The sequence below is a fragment of the Biomphalaria glabrata genome, chromosome 1 (assembly GCF_947242115.1).
Source record: "Biomphalaria glabrata chromosome 1, xgBioGlab47.1, whole genome shotgun sequence".
In the NCBI taxonomy this organism is placed as follows: domain Eukaryota; kingdom Metazoa; phylum Mollusca; class Gastropoda; family Planorbidae; genus Biomphalaria; species Biomphalaria glabrata.
The window spans coordinates 2,393,465-2,419,325 of NC_074711.1; the positions used below are offsets into that span (position 1 = coordinate 2,393,465).

General features: G+C 34.6%; 2 protein-coding genes across 6 annotated transcripts; one reads left to right on the forward strand and one right to left on the reverse strand.

The window, feature by feature from the left end:
* Nucleotides 1–1,947: 1,947 nt before the first annotated feature.
* Nucleotides 1,948–16,201, reverse strand: LOC106062028 (glycerol-3-phosphate acyltransferase 1, mitochondrial-like). Of its 2 annotated transcripts, none has more exons than XM_056004115.1 (23): nt 15,982–16,201; nt 14,725–14,862; nt 14,029–14,142; nt 13,529–13,599; nt 13,294–13,401; nt 12,425–12,477; nt 11,059–11,158; nt 10,315–10,411; nt 10,027–10,163; nt 9,737–9,833; nt 9,268–9,397; nt 8,990–9,072; nt 8,384–8,497; nt 8,075–8,258; nt 7,778–7,848; nt 7,016–7,167; nt 6,696–6,811; nt 6,412–6,560; nt 5,724–5,810; nt 5,353–5,466; nt 4,924–5,050; nt 4,715–4,783; nt 1,948–3,162 (listed from the first exon to the last, which is right to left on the reverse strand). In XM_056004115.1, the coding sequence occupies exons 2-23, from the start codon at nt 14,848–14,850 to the stop codon at nt 2,990–2,992; spliced, it is 2,472 nt and encodes an 823-aa protein (XP_055860090.1). In that variant the 5' UTR covers nt 14,851–14,862; nt 15,982–16,201; the 3' UTR covers nt 1,948–2,989. The 2 variants fall into 2 exon arrangements, with proteins under 2 accessions (XP_055860090.1, XP_055860159.1); XM_056004184.1 differs by having other exon boundaries at nt 16,070–16,194.
* A 72-nt stretch (nt 16,202–16,273) lies between these two features.
* LOC106062029 (C-factor-like) lies at nt 16,274–25,193 on the forward strand. 4 transcript variants are annotated; one of them, XM_056004281.1, is made up of 6 exons: nt 16,274–16,529; nt 17,051–17,065; nt 21,710–21,914; nt 22,913–23,003; nt 23,338–23,515; nt 24,384–25,193. In XM_056004281.1, the coding sequence occupies exons 1-6, from the start codon at nt 16,517–16,519 to the stop codon at nt 24,662–24,664; spliced, it is 783 nt and encodes a 260-aa protein (XP_055860256.1). In that variant the 5' UTR covers nt 16,274–16,516; the 3' UTR covers nt 24,665–25,193. The 4 variants fall into 4 exon arrangements, with proteins under 4 accessions (XP_055860256.1, XP_055860311.1, XP_055860376.1 ...); XM_056004336.1 differs by having other exon boundaries at nt 16,275–16,529; nt 16,791–17,065; XM_056004401.1 differs by having other exon boundaries at nt 16,275–16,529; nt 16,840–17,065.
* The last annotated feature ends 668 nt before the right edge of the window (nt 25,194–25,861 follow it).

Below are 25,861 nucleotides of genomic sequence, written 5' to 3' on the forward strand. Positions count from 1 at the left end.
TTAGTGACTCTCCAAGTTTCTGAACCGTATAGAAGGACAGACTTAACGTTTGTATTATAGATTCGTGTCTTGTTATGTAGAGATAGTGCCTTAGAGCGCCAGATTGCTTGAAGAGTTGAAAAGGCAAACCTAGCTTTATTGATCCGAATTAGTATATCATCATCAGCTCCGCCGTCTTTACCAACTCTACTTCCCAGATAAGTGAAGTGGTCCGTATCAAAGATGTTCTCTCCCTGTAGCAGGATTGGGTTCTCTTGTCTGTTGTTCATCCTCATAAATTCTTTCTTTTGCTGATTAGAAGTCCAGTTCTTTTTCGCTATTTCTGAGAGTCTGATCAGTTTGGTTTGTAGTCTGTGATAGTAAATGTATGTGTTTTGAGTGGCTGGTAGTGCAGTGTGTGTGTCTGTGTATGAAATGACCAGTGGACCTTGAGTGTATACATGGTTGAGTGAACAGCCGTGTGTCAGGACTGTGTGTAAAAGGAGGTCAGTTTAGAGAACAAGTGGCTGGTGTAAAGAACATAAATAGAGACAAATAAAAGCATTGTGTTTATTGAAGCTCATGTTGTTTTAGTGGGTCTATTACATGGTGTCAGAAGTGAGCATTTTGTTGTATGTGGGAGAGGAGGCAGATGTCATCGTCGAAATCCAGGTCCTCTAAAGCACAGTTTTTTTTTTTTTTTCAGGATTAGTTCAGTAAAGGAAAACATGCATCTCGAGTTATTTAAGTTGACATACGCTAAAACTACACCTCAAAATGTTGATGCACAATGTAAATGTCTTGGGAATGGTGACTGATTGCAATTGGAATGGTTGAGGATGGTGACTGACTGTAATGTGAATGTCTTGCTAATAACAACCAATAAACTGGATCCATTTGTAACGAACAATATCCAAATGTGTGGACATCTACAAACTTGTCATTATTGTCATTGTTCGCTTGATCATACCTTTTCTTTTTCATTTAAAAGATTGGTGACAATACACTTTGGCGAGGTTCAGGGCCGGATCTAGGTATGTGGAGGACCCTTCTCTAAATCCTGCACTGGCTTGGTCACTGACCATGCATCCCTTTGGTGAACTATGAACTGTGTGGAGCACTCAATTGTTATTCCACTCGGTAAAGCTCAAACTCAGTATTGTGCATTTTTTTTTAATTTAAAAAAAAATTTTAATTTTATATCTTTATTGTCAGGGCAATATACTCATGCCATTTAATATTAATCATAGCAACAAAAACAGTCAAACTGGTAGATGGGTCTGGAGCCATGTCACTTGGGCCTGCTATTAGTTTTGTTTAACTTCTCCAGAAAATATATTTATAAAGATGTTTAGCAGAACAGATAACAAGCTTTTGCTTTTGGATCTTATTTTTTTGTTTATGTCTATCATTTATTTAAATGTATCTTCAACATTGTGCTGTCCAAGACCTTATGCATAAATAATAAAAGTGCTACTGTCTGTATAGAGTTTTTTGGCACACTTTACGCCATGTCGTGCCAGAAATCCCTAAAAGTCAATCTCTGCTACTGTAGATCTAAAAGAAATATCTATTATTTTTTAAAATTAAAAAATCTGAACAAGTCTGCAACAAGCTTGTTGCATGCATATAACATATGGATTCAAACATTTCATGATTTATTTATTTTTTTACACTTAAATAGATTTGATTATTAATCCATGTTGATTGTTTTAAATTAAAATATAATTGTTTGTCATCCTAACACTTGGAGGAATGTGGTCAAAAAGAAGATTATTGTCAATAATGTATACATTTGTATTCATCTCTAAATGCTGATGGTTATACCGGTAGAGCCATTTTAACTCTTTCTCTCCTAAATGACGATACCAACGTTGATTCCACCAGAATGTGGTAAATAATTACGGAGAGAAAGAGTTAATATCCAAAAATAATTCTATGAAAAAGAGATTAAAAAAAAAACACAAGTTGATGAAGGAGAACAGTTTCTATTCTAATCCAACAAAAAAACCAAAGCAACATGATGAACATAAAAACAGCAACAATGTCTCCTCAATCAGCTGGTCATTTTTAATTCTACCAACATGGTATTGTTACACCCATGTCTAGAATCTACCAACAACAAAACACACCTCTCTAGAAACATGCACCCTATAAAACATGCAGACGCTAGGATACCGAAAATCAACTGACCACAATACTGTTATATTTCACCATTTTGTTATAATATTTGTATCCATTAGTCAACCACACAAAGTTAATTTCTAATGTTTCATGAGTCAAAACAAAATTTTACATACATACATCTGGCATATGTTTACTTCCACACATCAGACATTCACTCATACAGTCACTTTAACTAAACATCAGGGTACATAATCTGGTCTGTATTATAAGAAATAAATTACTTCATAATGAATGTACACCAATAGAAAAAAAAACTAAATCTCAAGCACAACACAGAACTTGTCAAAGAAAAAAAAATGTCAACATTAGCTTTTGATTTCTCGTCAAAATGAACAGAGTATTTTGAAAATATTTACTAACTTGAAGAATATTTTAATTTTTTAAAAAATGTGGGCAAGTTTGATGACAATATTAGTACTAAACAGAATGCAACAGTTCATTGTGGACCTTAATGTAATAGTCAAGTAAGTGAAACTTTATAATAAAAGGGTTCTCCTTGAAGAAGAGAATTGTGGGATTAGACAATAAAAAAAGACCAGATGATAATTTGGTAACCATCGAATAGTTAGGTCTAGAAATTATTAAAATGTTAGACATACAAAGTAATTGTAGACTGATACATCACTAATGACTGTTGCAAGACTGTTGTAAAAAAACAATAACTGATTTTAGGTTTGTGCTATCAAAACTTTTAAAAATCTTTCTTTCCCTGAGTCGGATATTTGATGTGTTTGTGTGCAGTAACTGAGCTTTGAGCTGAGTATCTAAGTTACAAATATAAAAAAAAAACATTGTTAATCTCATTGTTGAATTAAAGATATTTTTAGCTAACGGCTGATTCCAACAGAGTACTGTAATGTTCTAATGTATTTTTGGAGTCCATCTGCATACTCATCCCAATCATGGTCAAGTTGGCGTTATTGTAGCAGTAGACGAGCTCCAGGTCTTGAAATGACTTCATCGCTGACTTCAGGGTCATCATGGCACAACTTTCAGCTGAATACGAAAAAATACCATTACATTGAATTCTAACTTAGGTTATCATCTTTCATTTTCATAAAATGTCATTTGTATTTTGTTTAATGTCATTTAATTTAGGTCTCATACAAAGTTAACAGAAGCAGTCTAATAAAGTGATGAAACTTTGTTCAGCTTTTGTAAGCTCAGGGCTAGTAAAGACCTTTGTTTAGGAAAAAAGAAAGGAAGAAGAAGCATACAGAAAAAGTGATGGAAGACAATATCAGAGAATGGACAGACCTGCCATTAAAAGAGATTCTAATCAAGGCAAAAGACAAATGAATGGAGAAAGACAGTCAACAGATTATTTGCATGCTCCAACAGTTAAACAGAGTAAGAGAAAGGTGAAGGTAAAGCATAACCCTGTTGAGTTCCATAGCTTTATCTCTAGACTCTTTATTTATGACAAGATGAAGCTAGGATGAATTCTGGCACAAAACACATCAAGACATTTTCTTTTTAGATGATTTTAAATGTAAAGTTAAAAAGGTGGAAGTTTTTTTTAAACCTGCCTCACCATAAAGCCAAAATTATGAGGTGCATTCTTATTCAGAAACTGGTTTTCACTACAATAAAGCTGCAATCACTTAATATTGCCAGGCATGATTGCAAAGACTTATTTGTGTTTTAAACTATCCTAAGAACTTAGACTTAATTCTTTCTCTCCGTAATTATTTACCACATTCTGGTGGAATCAACATTGGTATCGTTAGTTATGAGAGAAAGAGTTAAAGAATGTCAACAGGACAGAAGCTACAGCTTTTTAGAGGTGCATGAATAATTCTAAGTTAATTTACTGTTAAGAAATTGAACCAAGTCAATGAGTGAACAAAAAGAATTGGAAAAACTTTAAAGCAAGTCAGAGGAAAAGTCAGGTAACTAAATGCTCATCTCTAATAACAGTGTAGTGAGTTGCTCTATAGTATACACCAAGATCTTGGAAGTAACATTCTGTACGCGCTGTCTGCAACTCAAATCAAGAAATTTCAAGCCAGTAAAAGAGAGTAGCATCATTGAAGATTGCCTAGGCTGGAAGTCAGCTGCATTCCAGAGTGCTATGTGGTCACTGCTAGGCGATGGGGCTGATTCAGAAGTCTGAGTAGATGCTTATTTATGTGTCATCATATTTTCTTCTTCTCTCAATAACCCCTGTTTCCTAGTTTTGCTATTCTATGTTACATGTCATGTTTGATCTAGAATTTGCATCAAGAACCAGACTTAACAGATGCCCCTAAGCAGGACCTCTATTGAACCAAGGTTATCAACGTAAATATGGAAAGTTGCCTGTGATTGAAAATAGTGGATAATGATAGTGCTGGAATGAATGAGAGCCCAGAGGATGAAATAGCCTGAATAGTAGATAAACACTGCTAGCTATAAGATTGAAACATTGACAAAGATACTCCAGATTGGCCTAGAGATTCTCCCAGAGTTCAAGCGGAAGAAACAAATATGAAAATCTCCTGGGTACACGCATCATCTCTCAAGACACAAGGAATCGTATTACAATAAACATACAAGTGGTACTTACAAAACAAAGTCAGACCATCTTCCACTCTCTTTCTGGCAAACTGTCCTAGGGAAGACATAAACTCTTCCTCTGCAAACAAACAAAAAGGAAAACTTTTGATGACTAAGTTAGGGTATAACCAAACGGATGTTTATGTACATCACTACATCAATGTTGAATCAGAATTAAGAATGTCCAACTAATAAACAAAACTATTGAGGTGTGGGCACCTGGTTGCTCTGCTATCAGTTCCTGCAGTGTAAACTTTGCTGCTGTCTGATAAGATTCCAGAAAGGGACCAATTACTGACGCCAAGAAATGGAGACGTTCTCGTATGTCCTGGCTGTTCAAATTAACCTGTGAAAATGTTTCAATTTGATGTTTAAATCTATACAAGATTTCAACTCAAAAACAATAATGACAACATGTCATAACAAAAGCATAATTCTTAAACAAAAAAAAGACTTCTTAATCATTTTAAGAAACAAAATAAATTCCAGATATTTTCAATTAGCCAAGATTACACATTTTAGAGATTCAATGTAAAATTTAAAGCTTATTATAAATAGTTTCATCAACATGAACTAGGTAAGCAAAATTAACATACATAGACTCAGGAAACACTTAAAAGCAGACAAAATGAAACCTGGCCAACTTACCAGTAAAGTTTGTTCTGAATAGTAACCATCATTTTCTTCTTCATCAACATCTAAAACCAAAGCCAATCTGTCAGCCCATCGTCTGTCTTTACCAGCAAACAAAAGGTCAGAAACCTGGACAGTTGCAACATTTCTTTTAAAATCAAGACAGAATTAGACTAATACTGCTATCCTAATTGAAAATGTATTATATAAAAGCCAAAAGACAAAGAAATTCACTATACACACAGACTTTTGGATGTTTTCATGTTTCCAAGTCAACTAACAACCTCGATAGTCTCACAAAGTAAAGAACAATTAATTTTTTGTATACGCGTTTGAATAGTGAAACAAAAAGGTAAAAAAAAAAGTGTATACATGAGCAGACTTACCTTTGTGTCATCCTCAACTGACAAAATCTCTTTGGTGATGAAAGATTCCAACATGGCCACAAGAGCTGAGTTCAAGTTTTCACAGGGCTAGACAAATCCAAACATAACTCACAGTATTGCAAGGTACAAAAAAAATTGACATAATCAATGATAAACAATTACAGTTTTCAGTACCGGTATTTCAATGAATGATCAAAATGTTAGGGTATGTCCCCATAAGAAAACCAAATACTTAAATAACTCTTAGCTTGCTGAGAAACACACAAGATACATTTAGATATGTATCATGTACAAGCTAATGATTCATTTTATAAGTTGAAAAGTTCTTTTGGGGCGGAGTGGGAGAGGAGAGTCTTCAGAGGGCTTATAATTAGGAAAAGCAATTAGCAATGGGATAAGCAGTTAAGATCAACTCATTATGAGCACGGAAGTAGGTGTCTTATGTCTAGACAAGTACAGAGTTTAGTCAGGAGTCGAAGGAATAATAGAAAGATGAAAGCTTTTGGTAAACAAAAAAAGTGCTAGCCTATGGATGCCACAAACATACTGCACCAGTAGTCAAAATATTTTTGTACAGAATCCTATGTTACTGTTTTTCTAGTTCTCCTTGCAGTGTATTTACCATTCATGTTGCGCTACAATGTCAACATCTTAGAAAATAAATTAAAAAAAAAACGGTGGCACTTACTGGTATGAAGATAAACTCATTGTGGACGATCATGCAAATCTCCTCAGCTACCTCTATCACTTTCTCCCTGGACACCTTGGCGTCTCTCAGCGGAGCAGCTGTCAGCAAGTTGAAGAGTGAAATATCAGCCTCCAGCAGGACAGCAACAGCTAAAACAAATAACAGCAACAACTTAGTATTGACATAGTGCACCATGCTGAATGCCGAAAAAAAAAAATGTTTATTATTCATACAGCTATTGAGTCTAATGCTAATGTGAAAGATTTATTTATATAATGGATTACCAAGTATACTCTCTAAGGCAAAATGTGTTGTGACTAGATTGCCATAGTAACTGAGTTCAAACACGGCTGGCAAGGTCAAGTTAGGAAACAGTTTGAGATCATTATCCTCCTCATTCCTGTGCAGACAGACAACAAAATAACAACATCCTCAAATTTAAATATTTAATGCACATGATTAATTTTTTTACTCTTACAAATGTATCCAACCACTTTTAAATAACTTGAACATGAAGTCATAAATAGGTATTGATAAAAACCAAAAAAAAAAAAAAGTGTAATCCGGTAGCCTAAATTAAATTATAGACAACTTCAAGCCTGACCATTTCTTTGTTATGAGTCTGTCTCCCAGCAAAGTCTGAACGTACAGGAGAACATCTTCAGAGCGGCCACAGAAACCAACATCCCTCTGCAGGGCCTGCAGTTCTCTGACCAGCCACTGAATGGCTTTACTCAGTTCTCTGGTGTAGACACCCTGATGACATAAAGAAATAATGCAATTAGTATTTATAATAACTGAGACAGCTAGATTATTATTATACCAAGGATGTTTACATTGTCCAATAAGAATGTGTCTTCTGATGGTAAAATGTTTATTATTTTATAGCTCTATTGTATATCATAAAACAGTGATTAAAAAAAAAAATTAGCATTATTATTTTAGCAATAGAAAAACAAACCTATTATAATAACCTATAATGATTATTAACTAATTACCACTATTAAAATAATTAAACTGATTTAATTAGCAATGAAAGACTGGTCAAGTTTTTGCAGAAAAGAAGACAAAAATATAAGTAAATCGTTATTTTGTCAAACTCGTATTTTCGAGAAGTTACATATAAAAAAAAAACATGGTGTGATGTGCAAAATTACATTTTGACATATCAAAGTTGAAGAGGACCTCTTCCATGCTAAAAAAAAACTAATTTTAAAAACTACACATCAATTGAAACAAGACTCTTATAAATTGTATGACTTGAATTAACCCATAACTTAAAATAATTATGTCTAATAGTAGGCATTTCAGACATTTTCCATGTGAGTTTTCAAAACATCATTACCAAGCCAATACTAGGACATACCTGTCTGTATTTGGTCAAAAGTAAAAATGCTACAAGATGTGTGGCCATTGGAGCAGTTGAATGGTCACTTGCTGTAGATTAAAAAAAACAACATATTAACTATGTAATAGCCTTTGGAGAGTAAAAAAATAAATAAATAAAAGTATAAATAAAAAACTAAATCTGTAACACGTCGTAAAGCAAATCAAATAAAAACATGATGATGATGAATTAAACTAATGCAACATGTCATTGTGAATCAAATCAATCTACAATTAACTGTAACACAAATCAAACCTCTGCACTATGACAACTTACTGTAAACTGTGTGGTCAGCTAATGCTTTGACCATCATTCTTGTCTTTTCAGCATCACCATTGGTGGACAAAAGTGTCTGAGAGAAGTTGGGGTAAGATGTCCCATAGTCCAGCTGAAGACGTCCAGGTGTGGTAGGGGCAGTCAGTGGTTGATAGGGATTGCTTTTTGCCTGTAGCAAAAATTCCTAGAAACAAAAAGCAAACAAAATCTTAACAATAATTTCGTTCATTTTTCCCAATAACTTTTCTTATTTTGTATAACATATTCATTCTTTAAGATTCAAATTATTAACTCGTGTACATAACTTGCCTTCAGAGAAAATGGCTGGGCAAAATCAATTCGAACACTGCCATAACTATTGAAGAAAACACGAAAAATGGCATTCACTGCTCCGAAAAAGGTTTCCTTAACTTTTCCCTGACCCTGAAATATAATACAAGTTTTAATACTTGATCAATCAACAATGAATATGATAAGAAGTTTAGTAAAGTAAAGTTCCCCTTTCATCAACGGCATAGGTCATTAGTTTCTGTGGCCTATAGTTAATAGAGAGTGTCATGTGGCCAGCTCAACGACCAACTTTCTTTACTTTTCCACAACTAATGTTAGGTACCCATTAGAGCTGAGTGGACTCCAAAATCAACCAAAGAATGGACAAGTCTGTTCGTGAATTAAATTCTATCCAAGGCAAAGGACAGGGATGGAGAAATATGGTTGACAGTTCTTGTAGTGTCCCAATGGTCCAACAGACTAAAGGATAGGTGATGGACTCAGAGTTTCTCTAAAGATCCTAAAATTTTAAAAATTCCAGTCTTCATCAGGATTCAAACCAGGAACCCCCTCCGGTTTGAAAGTCAAGTGCTTTACCACTCAGTCACCAAAAAGAAGTTTGGTTTGAAATAATGTTAAACTTACCATTTGTTCTCTGGAGTAGTTGCCATCAATAATTTTTTCATAACTGAAAGTGATTGGTACAATATAAGCATCTGAGATTTCCTCTGTGAAAACAAAAATTATTAGAAATTAGCTGCCAACTATGAAATTATTAACCTTGAAAATATGGTTTACCAATTAAATAGAAAGACAAACACATTTCAATGTGATTATATAAGATTAAAAAATCATAGCCTGCACAACAACAGAATAAGTGACACTCGCTAACAAGTGCCAGCTAGAGAACATTAATATCTTACCCTCGTTACAAGCCTCGACAACAACAGACAGGAGCCCGCCTTTTGGTATGACAGCTTTCCCAGAGCGTGTTCGGCCACCCTCAATGAAGAATTCCAAACCTTCACCATTGCTCAAAAGTTTTGTCATGTACTAAATAAAAACAAGGATTCAATTATAAAACAAAACAATTTATGCGGCAACTATTCTGGAATATGCTTGCTATAATAAGACTTGACATCACTAGAAGTGGTTACTAGTTATTTTTCTCAGATAATCAGCTTATGAAGACTTTTATAGAATTTGAATAGTTGAATTAAAATAGATATAAAAAGTTCTTTCAGTTTCCCAAATAGATTTAATGACAAGTTTTATGTAAAAAAAAAAAAGGTATGATAGAAGTTTTTAAAAATTGCCTACACGTAAACTTCTTTTTAAAAAATGTGTTAATATAATAAAATATATAAATGAATGAATAATTATAAATGTTACCTCATGTAATATGGCTCTGTATAGAAAGTCTTTCTGCCCAGCTTTTGTGTCCAAACGTCGACGGATAAAAAATCCCCCAAGCCATCTCATGAGCACACTTTAAAAAAAAAATGTATTATAGGATAAATTTGTATAAACCAGTAAAATTACTATTGAATAGAGACAGATTTCACTAAACAAAACATGAACATAACAAAAAAATTATTTAAAAATCAAATTTTAGGATCCAAGAAAAACAAAATACTATTTATAGCTCTACAACACTGCAAACAAAACAAAGACATACATACTTGAAGAAAGGAATGTCCATGTTATCGCCTGCTGCCACATAGGGGGCTCTGATGTCATAGTGCCAGAGAATGTAGGTCACCAAGATGTAGTCTAAGTGACTGCGGTGAAGGGGCAAATAAATCATGGGGACACCTTTCTGTAAATTTAAATTCGGTTCAAAATTTTAAGAATGGAATTAAAAAAGGGCACATTATGTAAAATAAAACACACAAAAAAAAACAGTAACAATAAATCCAATGTATGCTAACTATATGTATATCATATATAGCATATATCAATGCACTTACCTCACTGGCCTGCTTGACCATCAACATCTGTGCACGACACACTTGCACACTTCGTAAAAATTTGGACAAAAATTTGGTGAGAAACCAAGCAGTTATTCTAAAAGAAAAGAACAAGTATACACATGTGGTTACTTTTGGTTGTTAAAAAAAAAAGATTTACTCTAGTGGGGTGAACAACTCTAAAGAAAAATTCAATAAGCTTACATCATATCCCAAAACCTCCAGTAGGACATTGATGAATGGCGGTTGGCGGGGTTCAAACCTGAAACCATCGAGGTGACAGCCAAGAGAGCATACATAACGACCATGCAGCCACCTGTATATAGGGCCTACATCCATATAGGGAACTTTTGGTGCAGCTGGGTTTCCTACATGTACGTCTAATAGTTTGATTTTTTCCCCATAGATTTCATATTTGTTTACTTTTAAATGTTTACATACTGAAAGTAATCCCACTAATGTTTGTCTAATATAATAACAGAGATTTAACTGAACAGAGATACCTCTTTCATGTTGCAATGACAAGTCTGATCTTTTGAAAGAATCATGAGATATCAAAGTTCTTTAATGATAATAACCCGAATTCGCATATTTTTTTCAAACCAAATAAACTTATCTTTAGTAGCAAGACTTGCTAAATAGATTAGTTACTATAGCTTTCATTTGTTTAATGATGTATAGATCTAGAAAACAAAAATTTTCCCAAGTATTTCAAAACTAAATTACTAAGAGAAGTAGACTGACTTGATAAATACACTGGAGACTGAAGCTTTCATTTTGTTTATAGTGTAGATGCAATGTTTCTGTATTACTGAGAGGTGTCTCTGCATCGCTGCTTCATCCCCTGATCAAGACAAATACAAACAATACAAATCTGAGTTTCTTCTGCTTTTAAATTCTATCAATTCTTTTGCACATTACATGAAAATTGGTTTGACAAAGACAATATACACATTTACAAGATTACATACACAAGTATATACTACATCCCGAAAATCCCGAAAGATATCTTATATGCTGAGCTTGTGGAAGGAGTCAGACCCAAGGGCCGCCCAAGACTAACATATAGAGATGTCTGCAAGCGAGACATGAGAGCCACAGGCATCAGCGAAAGTATGTGGGAAAACATAGCCAAAGACCGGAGTGCATGGAGACAGACTGTGCGTGCTGGGACAACCCTTGCTGAGAACAAAAGAATTGAAGCGCCCTTAATCAAGAGGGAAAAAAAGAAAGCTGCCCTGTCCGCTAGCCCTAAATCAGAGGCAAACACATGTACGAATTGTGGCAAAGTCTGCCGTTCTAGAATTGGCTTGATTAGCCACACCAGATTCTGCCCCGTCTCAAGATTAAGCCAAAACTAGTGACTCATTTGGGCGCATCCATTGCCTTTCGAGACAAAAGGGAGCCATATATATATACTACAAGAGGTAAATAAAATCATTGGGATGGTGTTGGTCTAAACCAGTCACTTAGCAAAAATATTTAAAAAAACACACAGGGAGGACATGATTAAATTCTAACAATTTTAACTACCTGACATATTCCTGGTGTTAGATCTTTCAAAGTTCCAATAATTCAACTTATTATCAATGTATATCTATTTTATCATGGTTGGTTAATCAACGAATAAATTATTTTATTTGACAAATGACTAGTTTATTCTGTGTCTAAAATCTAAGCTTGAGGACATATGCTTTCACTGCTAAGTTATCACCGTTAGGAAAATGGCAAAGACAAGAAACTGGCTCGTTAGCCTCTGCTGACTACATAGAAGAAAGAAAAAAAATTCTGCTGCTTTGCAGCTATACCCAAACATGAGATAACATTAAAGGCTTCTGTGATCCTTAGGTAGCTTATAGCACACAGCACTACATTCAAATAGAGCCTGTGATGCTGATGGTCCCAAAATATTTTGGATACTTGCTGTTCCCTAGGACACATTGGCTGCATAGAGATTGAACAACATCTTTACAATGCCCATGCTTTCATCTCACTATCTACAAGATGAGCCATGTTTCTTTCCCTGACTGAAGGAGGCCAACACACTACAAGATGTATTGGTGATCAACAAAAGCATAAACAATTTATGCCTAATAAAAAATGTACTGACCTTGTAAAATTTGGATTTCTTGACTGGCAGTTTGTTCAATAGCATTTAAAACTCTAGGAATGACAAAGTTTAAATACAAATGATAAGAAATGTTGAGATCTATACTGCATTCACTAGTTTAAACATACAATCAAACTATATACAAACAAAATGTTTTCCAATAAGCATACTATTAAAGACATCATTTATGTTTAACAAAGTATATCTAAAGCATTGGCCAGGCAATAACACAATGTGAACCTTTTAACCAGATTTGCTTTTATCCAAGAAATTTTTTACAAATCTTATGTTATCTCTATTTACTAATTGTTTCCCAATTTATAGTTTGCTTTAACACCTCTAATCTTACAAGAGTTGTTTTGTTGTAATAACCTTTCCAAGTTTTTTATCTTTCTAATGCAAGTTATTTAAGCTACCATCAAAGAAAAGAGAGCTATGTTTCCACTTCCAAGGAGTGAAAGAAGATTTTTTCAAAACTTCAATCGGGATAAACATAAAAATGGAATATAAAGACAACCTTTCTGAAATGCAATGTTTCTAATGTAAACTGCTTTAACTTAGATGACACAATTATGACATTTTCTTATCATATGTCTTCTTGACATTTTCTTTTCACATGTCATCTTGACATTTTCTTATCACATGTCATCTTGACATTTTCTTATCACATGTCATCTTGAAATTTTCATATCACATGTCATCTTGACATTTTCTTATCACATGTCATCTTGACATTTTCTTATCACATGTCATCTTGACATTTTCTTATCACATGTCATCTTGACATTTTCTTATCACATGTCATCTTGACATTTTCTTATCACATGTCATCTTGACATTTTCTTATCACAAACTAGGAAATGATTTACCTTGGACTCCTAAGTACAGACATTGAGACATCAGGATATGTATAGAAGAGAGGTCGTCTTAGGGCATAGGCTTCATCTGCAAACCATCTGGACATATAGCCAGTGTTGCTGCAATGAAAGTAAACAAATCACGTTACGAAATATTTTGAAAAACAAAGCAAAGAAAAAAATCTTGTCTATTGGTATACTTACAAACATATATTATATTTAGCATGCCTCGCTAGAGATAACTTACGCCATTTCTGTTCTGACATCAAGTATGTTTCTCATGCCTAATTCTCGCAGCTCGGGCCTTACAAAATCACTCTGACAATTAAACAAAAATATCAAGAATTTATTTTATTATGAAATAAATGCTCAGCTGACTTGATAACCCTTTTTAATGGCATAATCAATTAATTAATTCATCTCTTATTAGGTTTTGACCACCATCACTAGATAAACTATTTAGAGGGTAAAAAGAGGTTCTTGATCAAGACTTATACATATTTATATATATATATATATTTATTTTTTTTCAGGAATGTCTTGAGAAAAAAGAAAATAGACAATAAATAGTAATAGAAATATCAAAAGTTGAATTTTCACAATTTTAATTGACATTTATGATGAAAGAAATATTGAGGCCACAGGCATGACGCTATCATTATGTAAAATGCTCTACCATGTTACAGAAGTTATGTTGAAAACAAAACCATTCAGCTTGTTTAGTGAAGAATGTTCAGTGATACTGACCTTACTCAATAGCATGCAAGCACAACAAGCTCCCATGAGCGGCCTTTTAGTCATGAAATGATCAGGCTGGAAAGATGGAGCCATTTTGAAAGCACAAATAGTCTGAATGTCAATCTGAAATATCCAAAGGTTAAATGTAGAAGAGTATATTATATAATCATTGGAAATGAAAGAGGATGAATAGCTGAGGGATTTCATAGACCTGAGGTCAATAGTGGTGACAAAATGAGACTAGACATAGAACAAAGTTTCAATATTAGAGAAAGAAAAGCTGTAAAACATTTATAGAAAACAATTTCTTATTACATCTAAATTTGGTCAATTTTATGTCGAGTTTGATCAGTATCAAATTAGAAATGAAACAAAAAAAAAAAATTAAAAAATAATAGAAATAAAAAACAAGCAAAATATTTTTAAAATACTTTTTTTTTAAAGAAAAAAATTAAATATGGGAAAGAACCTCTCAATTACTGCAATATTCTCAATACTACAAGATTTCTTTTCTTTTTCTAAATAAAACTAAATTTATTAATTACAACTAATTTTTTTTTTTTTTTATTGATTATGTTTTTTCATGGACAATGAATAATGTGCTAAGTTTCAATCTGATCCAAGAATGGGAAGTGGGAGAAAAAAAGATGTAAAAGAATTCTACCAAACAGAGTAATTTATTATAAACATTGCAAAAATACTAACCTGTTTTTCTAAGTCAACTTGTGTTGTTCTCTTCCTGAGCAGTCGCCTCTGAGGTTGAGCCTTCTTAAACTGTGGTTGTGGTCCATTACCTCCTAACATTCTCATTTTGGTCGAAGGCATTGACATGGTACCTCACTTCTAGTAGAGATAAAACACAAACAAATAGTAAATAAAACAAATATTAACCCCAATCTACATTCTATATGTAAGCTACCATTCACTGACTGACTGACTCATTGATCAAGATATCTTTTAAACTGTCGTATGGATCAGCATGAAATTTCGTACACAGGTTCCTTTTACACCCAAGGGGAATCATTAATAGTGCATTTAGTACATTACTCCAATACTTTTATCACATGTGAAACAAACAAGTAACAGTAATCTGCAACGACTCAAGCAATATTAACTGTAAAATACAAGATGATAAATTTACATTTACCCTAGAATCTACAAATGCTCTATAGACAGGCCTAAAATATTTTCTCTGACTGAGGGAAAACACTTAACAAAATAATTTAAAAAATTTTTAAAGTATTTTTATAAAATTAAAAAAAAAATTAATTCATATTATATACTTTATGTTAAAAAAAAATTATTTGGATTAGATATTATCAGACAGGATCTTATATAATACAGAGGTTACTACGCGTCATGGATATTAACCAATGACTTAAATTCTGCCAAGTCACTGGTTTTCCTGGCTAGCTAAGGCAACCCATTCCATGTTCTAATTCTAATTAGTGACTTAGTCTAATAAATAGTATAGCATAGCACTAGGGAAGAAGGAGTATTTGTACAAATTTGTCCTAGCATATCATGGCATATGGGACGAGAAAATATAGATCTATCTTTATCTATATTCTAGATCTACTGATCTAGACTCTAGTGACTAGTGTCTCAAGTAGTAGTAGTTAGTGAATAGTGTACTGTCACTGTACAACTGACTGTACACAATTTACACATTGTAACACATCTAAAATTTAAATCTAGAAAGTCTAAGCAAATTGTTAGCAAAGATCTAAAAATGATTCTTTTTCCCCCTTTAAACTGAAAGAATTATTTCATTTTCAATGATAGACTAATGATAAGTTTTTATACATTTATTGATGAGGCATGAGGGTTATGAAACATAACGAGGCATGAGGATTATCATTATAAAAGGTAACTATCGTAAAGTGGTCACTCGCAACGCTTAGTCAAGTTAGTGCTTAGTCAAGTTAGTCCGGTTTAAACTTTTACTTTAGTTGTTCTTACTCTGTGTTTTTTTAAGTGCACTTTTAAAACAAACATATTGAAATCAAGAAATATAGGTTCATGGATGAGAGACAAATAATCTTCATACTGTTCCAAATTAGAACAGGTTAGAATTGACGATAAATATTTTTTTTAAAATATTCTATGATGAAATGTTTTCAATATTTTCAGAGGTCACCCATGTTGTTGACAAACCCTGTGAATGAATTAAAATAATGTGATTTCAGAATAAAAGAGTAAAACATTTTGACACTAAAAAACAAAACCGGACATTTTTAACGAAATCAAACATATTAATAATATAGATTATATAATGTTAACATTGAACTACATCTAGAATCTAGATCTATGACTAGGCTTAGATCTAGCTAGACCTAGTTCTAGATAGATATCTTAAATATCTAGATCTAGATTTATAAATAACTAGATCAGATGTAGATCTAGCTAGACGATAGTAGCAAATTACATAGATGATTATGATGATACTATTACTATTAGTACTATTGTCAAGTATTGAGTCACTATCTATTGACTAATGACTAATAATAGTAATAATGATAGACTTCTACTATCTTTAATCATTAATCTTAATCTAGACTAGACTAGTATTACACGTAACACTAGTACTACTACTAGTATAAAGATTAAAGTAACAATAAAGTTAATAAAGTATTCTTAATTCTAGTTTCTAGAAAGTACATTTTCATTCTAGAAATCTACATCTAGTACTAGTAGAGATGTTACAATTAACAATAGATTTAGAATTTAGAGTTTCAGTTTAGTTATATAATATAAATATTATTATTTAGAAATTTAGTAGAGTCTGCTGCCTTTTCACAATGACAATATTTTTTTTAGTCTAACTTATTAGACTAAGTCACTAACTAACACTCGATTGACGACAAGTGTCTCAAGTCACTCAAGACTAACACTAAAGTTGACTAACAGACGAACAGTAACTTTAAGTAATAAGTCAGATAATCATAATACAAAAACAGAGGATCAGATCTACTCTTCTGTAAATTTAAATCTAGTTTTTCTCTGCTTTTAAATCTAAAAATGTCTGCAGTTTGTCTTGTTCAAGGTAAATAATATCTAGGATTCAGGTTATTTATAAATCTAGTATCTAACTATAATATAATGTAATGATTAATATACTAAAAATATAGTTATATTTAGATATATAGAATCTAAGACTAAAGTGACTTAATAAAATTAAGTTAGGGCTTAGGCCTAGTCCTTGTGTCCTAGTATATATATAGTCGTAATGGCCACTCTTCTTGGCCAGGGTGAAAGAGCGCCGAACCAACAAAAAGCTTAGAGAAGAAGAAGGCCTATATTGGCTATATATACTGCAACAATATATACTACAAGCATCTATATAAACAGTAACAGAGTGATACTCATAGCCCGAGGGATTGATGTGCTTGGTAAAACCGTGTACCGTGGCCACTACATAGCAGTCGGAGCGCAAACCTGTGTGTCATCAGTCCTAGTGTGTCAAATCACCGTACTGGAGTCATGGACGCTAATCTATTACGTCGCATAGGACGCACATGTGTGTTACTCAAATCACGACTAGACAGCGAGGTTTTCCGAAATATTCGTCGACTTGGCATCGGGCGTAAACTGCCGACAGTTCGTGGGTCTAGGGCTGGGCGTCTTATTCGCCTATGGTATAACCTACCGCAATTCAACTCAACAGATACATGTCACACAGTTTCCAGGACTCTTAACTGTGTTGTTAACCCCACCCCTACCCCTGTCATTTCTTCTACGACAGAGTTCAGCAGTTCCCTACTAAACTGTTTTATTAACCACCCCACCCCTATTACTCCTCACACGACAGAGGTCAGATGTCCCCATCAAAAACCTATAATTCGGGATATTACTCCTCCGGTGTCTTCAAAATGTGCTACGCCTCTGGTGACTATATCCTCCAGTCTGCTTAAAATAATGCACCTCAACGCCCAGTCATGCAGTAACAAAGCTCTTGAGCTTGCAGACACCATCACTGATGATAGCTACGACATCGTTTTCCTTAGTGAGACATGGTTTAAAGAAGTTGGTGATGAGCCAAGAACCATTGAGCTAACGCCACCAGGCTTTCTTTTAAAGAGTCTACCTCGAAAAACAGGCAGCGGAGGGGGTCTAGCAATACTGTACAGAGACAGTCTAGCCAAGTATGTAACAATAAGACCTGAAAGCTCAACGTACACCACCTTTGAGATGTGCCACCACAGTAGAACACTGACTTTTATTTTCCTGTACCGCCCACCACCAAGCAAGAGAAATAAATTGACAACAAAAGTTTTCATCGAAGAATTTCAAGACCTCCTTGACAGTCACATATCAACAAAAGATCTATTTGTCATAGGCGATGTGAACTTGCATTTTGACAGTGAAAATGAGACATACGCGATGTCGCTGAAAAATGCGCTAAAGGATCGCAACTTAGACCAACTGATAAATGTTCCGACACACGTCAAAGGCCATACTCTTGACTGGATTGTTACAAATGCAAGTGAGCTTGTAGCCAAACTCAATGTCTCAGACCGCGGCTTGTCAGATCATTTTCTCGTAAACTTTGAAATGCGCCTATCAAAAGCAAAAAGGCCAAAGAAAAACGTGACTTCCCGTAAATTTAAAGCCATAGATATTGCCTCCTTCAAAATGGACGTGACCTCTTTGCTGTTGCAACAGAGCAACACAGACGTTCTCAGCAATTACAATTCTTGCTTGAAAAAGTTGCTGGACAGCCATGCACCTCTTGTCACTCGTACAGTCTCAGTTAGGCCATCTGCACCCTGGTTGACGGAAGACATAAAGACTGCCAAACTTATTCGCCGACGTGCCGAACGTACATTTCAAAAGACAGGTCTGACGATACATCGACAAATATACATACTAGAAAAAAACAAGGTTAACCGTATGATTAGAGACGCAAAAGCTAGTCATATTCGACAAAAAATCGAAAATTCTGATTCTTCAAAGGAGCTATTCAGGATCACCGCTGAAATGTTAGGGGGAGCAAATAACGAACGTTTGCCGTCATCTATCCCATTATCTGAACTTCCTGATTCCTTCAATAGATTCTTCATTGGGAAGATTGAGCAGATTAGAAATGACATGCCATCCCTCTCATCACAGCTTGACCACTCTCCAATTTTTCAAAATACTCCTTTTTGCGAGTTTCAGCGTGTATCTGAAGATTATGTCAAAAGTACTATTTTGAAGATGCCAAATAAGTCATGTGACCTTGATCCCATTCCAACCTCCTTGCTCCTTGAATGTTTAGATGAGCTTGTACCTACAATTACCAACATTGTGAACTCTTCACTGACTTCAGGCATTGTACCACAGCAATTTAAGCATGCACTTGTCAGGCCCTTATTAAAGAAATCCAGTCTTGACCCGGAATGTCTAAAAAACTATCGCCCGGTTTCAAATCTTCCCTTCCTGTCAAAGCTTCTGGAGCGCATCGTGTTAGTGCAAATTCTTTCTCATCTTGAACAGTACTGTCTCTTGGAAGAATTTCAATCTGCACATAGGAAGTGCCGTAGCACAGAGACAGCAGTGGTCAGGGTACTAAACGACTTACTTCACAATTCCGACAAAGGCCACATATCAATTCTTTCTATGCTGGACTTGTCCGCAGCCTTTGATACGCTAGACCATGAAATTATGATGGCCAGATTCTCTGCAACTTTTGGTTTAGCAGGAGTCGTCCTAAAGTGGCTTGGATCCTACCTGACGGAACGCACCCAAAGTGTCGTTGTTAGCGGGACGGAATCAACAAGCTTACTTTTGAAGTACGGAGTACCCCAGGGATCAGTTCTAGGCCCAGTACTGTTCACTATGTACACATATCCACTCAGCGGTGTCATACGGCCAACCGGCATCTTATACCATTTCTTTGCCGATGACTCACAGTTATACGATTCATCAGTACCCTCAGAGGTGTCGCATCTGGCAGAGAAAATCAGTAGTACCGTTGCAAGGGTGAGCGATTGGATGGTTGAAAATAAACTCAAGATGAACGAAGACAAGACAGAAATAATTAAGATTGGCACTAGGAACAATGTCTCAAAAGTTGAAAGCACAGATTCTCTCTTTATCACGAACTGCCATGTTCCTTTTGTCCATGTAGTGCGGAATCTTGGAGTTTTCTTCGACTCAACACTATCTTTCGACCCACACATAAATCAGCTCTGCAAAGGTCTTTATCTGCAGCTGCGCAGATTAGGCCAGATCCGACCATATTTAACAACGGAGTCAACAAAAACGCTAGCTGTGGCATTCATACTCTCCCGCCTTGACTACTGCAACGCCGTGCTAGCAGGTATACCTGATGACAAAATAGCCAAGCTGCAACGTATACAGAACAACGCCGCTCGAATAGTCCTTAAAAAAACTAGACAAGATTCTGCTACTACGCTCTTGCGCACGCTCCATTGGCTTCCCGTGAAAGCGAGAATCGATTACAAGGTCGCCACACTTTGTCATCAGTGTATATATAACAATGAGATGCCCTTGTACCTTAGCGAACTGATTTCTCCATATGTCCCCCAGAGAACCCTGCGCTCAATGGACTCAACGCTTTTAGTAGTGCCACGTTTCTCCCTCAAAAGCTACGGTCTGCGTGCTTTTTCAGTTCACGGACCAAAGGTTTGGAACTCACTCCCCATTGATCTCAGACAGACAACATGCTATACCACTTTTAAGAAGAACATTAAGACCTACTTGTTTAAAACTTTTTTAGATTAACTGTTATTCTAGCAGTTGTGTTTATGTTTGTAATGTTGTTACAGCGCCTTGAGCCTACATTTTGTTTGTTAACAGCGCTTTATAAATAAAATTATTATTATTATTATTAACTGACCAAACCTACCCATGCCACGTATCCGTCCGGCTTTTTAAAGTGAGGATTGGACTTTACAGTCATCTTCGAGTCCATAAAAAATGAGAAATGTGCTCATCTTCGACAACGAAGGAGGAGCTATATATAGTCGTAATATAATAGATCTATGATCTAGATCTATTACATACTAATATCAAATATATACTAATACAGTATTAATATAATATTAAATATTTTTCTAGTTCCATGGCCATGGTGTACGTGTAGACTATTGAACTTGAAATATATATATATATATATATATATATATATATATATATATATATATATATATATATATATATATATATAAATATATGCAAAAACCAAATGGCAGGCACAACAAAACAGACCATGAATATGGTGGCTTCATGACGTAGAGGCAGATCTACAACAGCTAAAAGTCATGGAGACGTAAAGCACAGGATAGATCAGAATGGAGAGATATGCTAAAGCAGGCCAGGTATCTCTGTGTGTTCTAGCGCCACAGGGATATATATATATATATATATATATATATATATATATATATATATATATATATATATATATATATATATATATATATAATATAGATGTAATAAGTGTAAGTCATTATTAAAACATATTTCTGATGTTCCTTCAGATTCTGTAGACAATTACGTCCTAGCCCAAACCTCCTGCTGGACATCAGGGGTAATAGGCTGGGATTTGAACCCTGGACATTCAAAACCACAGAATGGCAGTTCAGGCTGCCATTATCCTAAAAGAGACAGAAATATGTGCATAAAATTAAAAAAAAAAAGAAAATACTCAATATAAACCTATATTGAAATATAATCTTTTCAGGGGCTAGCCGTGGCATAGGTCTGCAGTTTTGTAAAGCTTTATTAATGAACAACAAGACTCAGGTGATAGCTACTTGTAGAAAGCCATTAGAAGCCACTGACCTGCAACAGCTAATGAAGGACAATAGCCAGAGACTTAGTGTATTAAATATTGATGTCACTAATGAAGGCACCATATCAGCGGCTGCTTCTCAAGTGGAACAAAGGCAAGAAAGTTTGTGTAACAATTTTAATTCATGTTTGGAGTCAATTGCATATATATTTTTATGTCATTAATCTAATTTTGATTATTAATATAATGCTATTGACCATTAACATCATATAAATCCAATAATTCATGTAGTTCAATTTAAAATATATATATACCACCTTATCAAACAGAATCCAGTGAAGACCAGCCTCTTTAAAACATTTCTAGGAGGGCACCTCAGTTACACACCCCACACATCCTCCTTTAAGCTTGCAGAAAAAATTGCCTCTAGCATACCATCATATCCCATAAATGACAGGTGCTTATACACTGTCCATGCCAGCATTCATCAGAGCATCACTATTTGTGTTGTAATCTTGTACTTAGGTGAGAGCCTCCATGAAGCCTTAATGAGTTAAAATACCTTCAAATAAGATGTGAAGAGATAAATCATAAATCTCATTGTCAAATAGGCAATCGAGAGTTTTTTGCCTTCTGACTTTTTATACTTTTACTTTAATACAAAAAAATGACAGTGTTAACATCTAAAGCGTTATTACACTGAATGCTGAAAATTAATTACACACATAGTAAAGGTCAAGACACAGAAGATAGTCAGTACACAATCTCACATGAGTTCACAAATATAAACAAACACTAGTGGTAACAATCGATATAAACAAAACAATTTCACAGCAATGCTCTTACCTTTTAAGTACAGATGTTCTTTCCAAGAAGAAGATAATTACATCCTGTGCGAACCCATGTGTCGAGCTAGTTGTGCTTGTTAATTAGAGACTAAACCTAATGCTAAGACTAATTTGTATTAGTGCTCTTTCTTTCTAGTGCTATTAGAGCTTGAAAGAGGTCTGATTCAGCTAGGAAAACCAATTATAGTATACTTTTTAGTCTAATTAACATTTTCCATAAGGTTAACACATTGATAATGTTATTTTTTGGTGGAATATTTGTAATTAGTATTTATTAGAACATTCATTATTCATTCTTCTCTAGTCACGGCAAACTTGACCTGCTAATAAACTGTGCTGGAATAATCCATCCTTCTAAATTGGGAGAAACAAGTCTTAAAGCTGTGACTAGTCAGGTAAACTACTATGCAGCCTAAACATTCTAAGTTGCGAATATTTATTCAAGCTAAATGTATGTCTAAAAATGTTTATTGTATGTTTGAAAAACATATTCTGCAGTGTTATTTAGTGTTATTAAAACAATTTTTCATCTTTGAGGGTTAGTTTTTCTCTTTGTTTAAGAGCCAAGATTTTCTGATCCAAATTGATGTTGAAAAATTTTATATAACTAACTTTAGCCTCAATATATTTTGGAATGTATTTTATCTTATTCAAGGAAAATCTGTAATTTAAAAGATAAGAGTGAATTTGTTTTAATGTGGGTCAAACTTCTCTGATTTTCTTCATTAGGGTTTACTGGAAACTTATCTGGTGAATTCTGTCGGGCCTCTGTTGATGGCAAAACATTTTGCTGCACTTTTAAGTAAAGGTCAAGGTCTCATTGGGAAGCAGGCTGCAGATAAGAAAAGTCAGCATTCTTCTGTGTTGGTCAACATGAGTGCAAAAGTGGGCTCCATTAGTGATAATGGTATAAATACATTAATTATGAGCTATTAATTAGAGTGTTATAAGTCATAACAAGGCTCTATGTGGCTGAGTGGTAATGCACTTGACTTCCAAAAGTCTTGGGTCTGAATCCTGGTAAAGACTGGGACTTTTTACTGCCACCCAACTCTAATGGCTACCTGACATGAGTCCACCCAACTCAAATGGCTACTTGACATGAGTCCACCCAACTCTAATGGCTACTTGACATGAGTCCACCCAACTCTAATGGCTACTTGACATGAGTCCACCCAACTCTAATGGCTACCTGACATGAGTCCACCCAACTCTAATGGCTACCTGACATGAGTCCACTCTACTCTAATGGCTACCTGACATTATTCTGAGAAAGTAAAGGCTGTTGGTTGTTGTGCTAGCCACATGTGCTAAACCTTGTTTACAATTTGCCATACAAACACGTGAGATTTATATTTCTAGCCCCAATAAATGGCAAAGTCTGAAAGGGATTACTATACTATACTTTTTAAGATAAGATACATTACATTATGTCTAACAGGTTATTTAAAAAAAAATAAAGTTCCCCACTCAGACCTTGTGGTCCATAGGGCAGATGATGTAAAGGTCATCTGTGGATGTGGCCAGCACAACGACCACCCGCCTTTACTTTTCCCTAACCAAAGTCATGTACCCATTAGAGCTGGGTGGACTCATAGGCTCCCAAAAGATTCCAAAATTAAAAATCCCAATCTTCACCAGGATTTGAACCCGGGACCCCGGTTTGGAAGCCACCGCGCCTCCTAACAGGTTATATAATCATGATGTAGTTATCTTCTTGTTTGAAGAAACTTCCTTATCTTGTAATAATTTTTTTCACTGTCTCATTTGTTCAGCTTTAGGCGGCTGGTACAGCTATCGCATGTCTAAAGCAGCTTTGAACATGGCCACCAGGAATCTCAGCATCGAGTTGACCAGGGGACAGAAAAAAACTGTGTGCATTGCATTGCATCCTGGAACTGTGGATACGGATCTCTCTCGGCCATACCACAAGAATGTACCAAAGCTACTAACTGCTCAACAAACTGTCGAATTTATGCTGAGTGTTATAAACAGCTTAAGTTTAGAGGATTCTGGAAAATTCTTCACTTATGAGAGATCTGTCTTGCCATTTTAAATAGTTCCATTTTATTAGGTTTAAAATGAATACTCAGCTGATTAAGAGAAAATGAGATATTTTGGAGTGTTGAACTAAAACTGACCAGTGACTAATAATCAATTTGGAAAAGAAACAATTTGATATCTTTTAAATCTAGGTAAAGCTTCACCTTCAGGATCAAAGAAATGCAGAATCTCATTTCCTATGCATGATTTCAAATTTTTTGTAGCTCCCACCATGAAGAATTAGTAATTGTGTATATTTATTTCTTTGTTTTGGACTGTGAAGTTGTATATATATATATATATATATATATATATATAATCTCTGAAACTATTTGGGTGTAGACTTTTAGTCGAAAATTTGTACATGAATAAATTAATTTTTTTTATGGCATTTTATATGTAGTTAAAAACAATGTGAAGTGTTTTCATTTCATGTTAATAATAAATATACATCTTTTGATATTTATCTTATCTTTTATGTACAGTTGTTATAATAATCAATCTAGAAAATTATTTAAACAATAAATTTTTCAACAAAATCACTAGTATACTTTTTTACTTAAATTCAAGTTGCTTTTTATTTTGGTTAGATAAGGTAAATTTTTTATATTATCATTGAATTTAAGAAGGTAGCTAATAAAAGCTTGGGAATTAGTTTTGAGGTTCTAATTGGCAATTCAGCTTTCTTATTTTTATGTTGGAGGGTTCAGAACTTCAGATGACTAGATCAATATCTAAGGTTAACTGCTAAGTGGTTGCCAAATCTGGCAGCTTTCCTTCCAGCTGTTTTGAAGGACCTGGTCAGCATTCTCTGGAGACACTCCACAAGGGAAAAGTTCAGTAGTTCCATTTGTCAGCTATTTGAACATTTAGTTCTGAAGCTATTTGAACATTTAGTTCTGAAGCAAACAAAATTTTTATGCCCTAACAGAAATATTCCTTAGCACAAAGAGATGACATGACTAACATAGCCCCCCCCCCCCCCCCAATAACAAATCTGGCAAGTTTTTGAGAGTTGCTTGATTAAGAAACCAATCCCCAGTGTGTTTACAGGCATGTCAAACACAGGGCTTGCGGGGGACGAATGCGGCCCGCTTGGCCACCTAAAATATCATCAAAATAATGTTAAACTATTACGCTGGAAAACAAGAGATGACAAGCTACTTGAATTGAAAAATAGTATTTGTTAACAACGAGGGTGAGTCTGCAG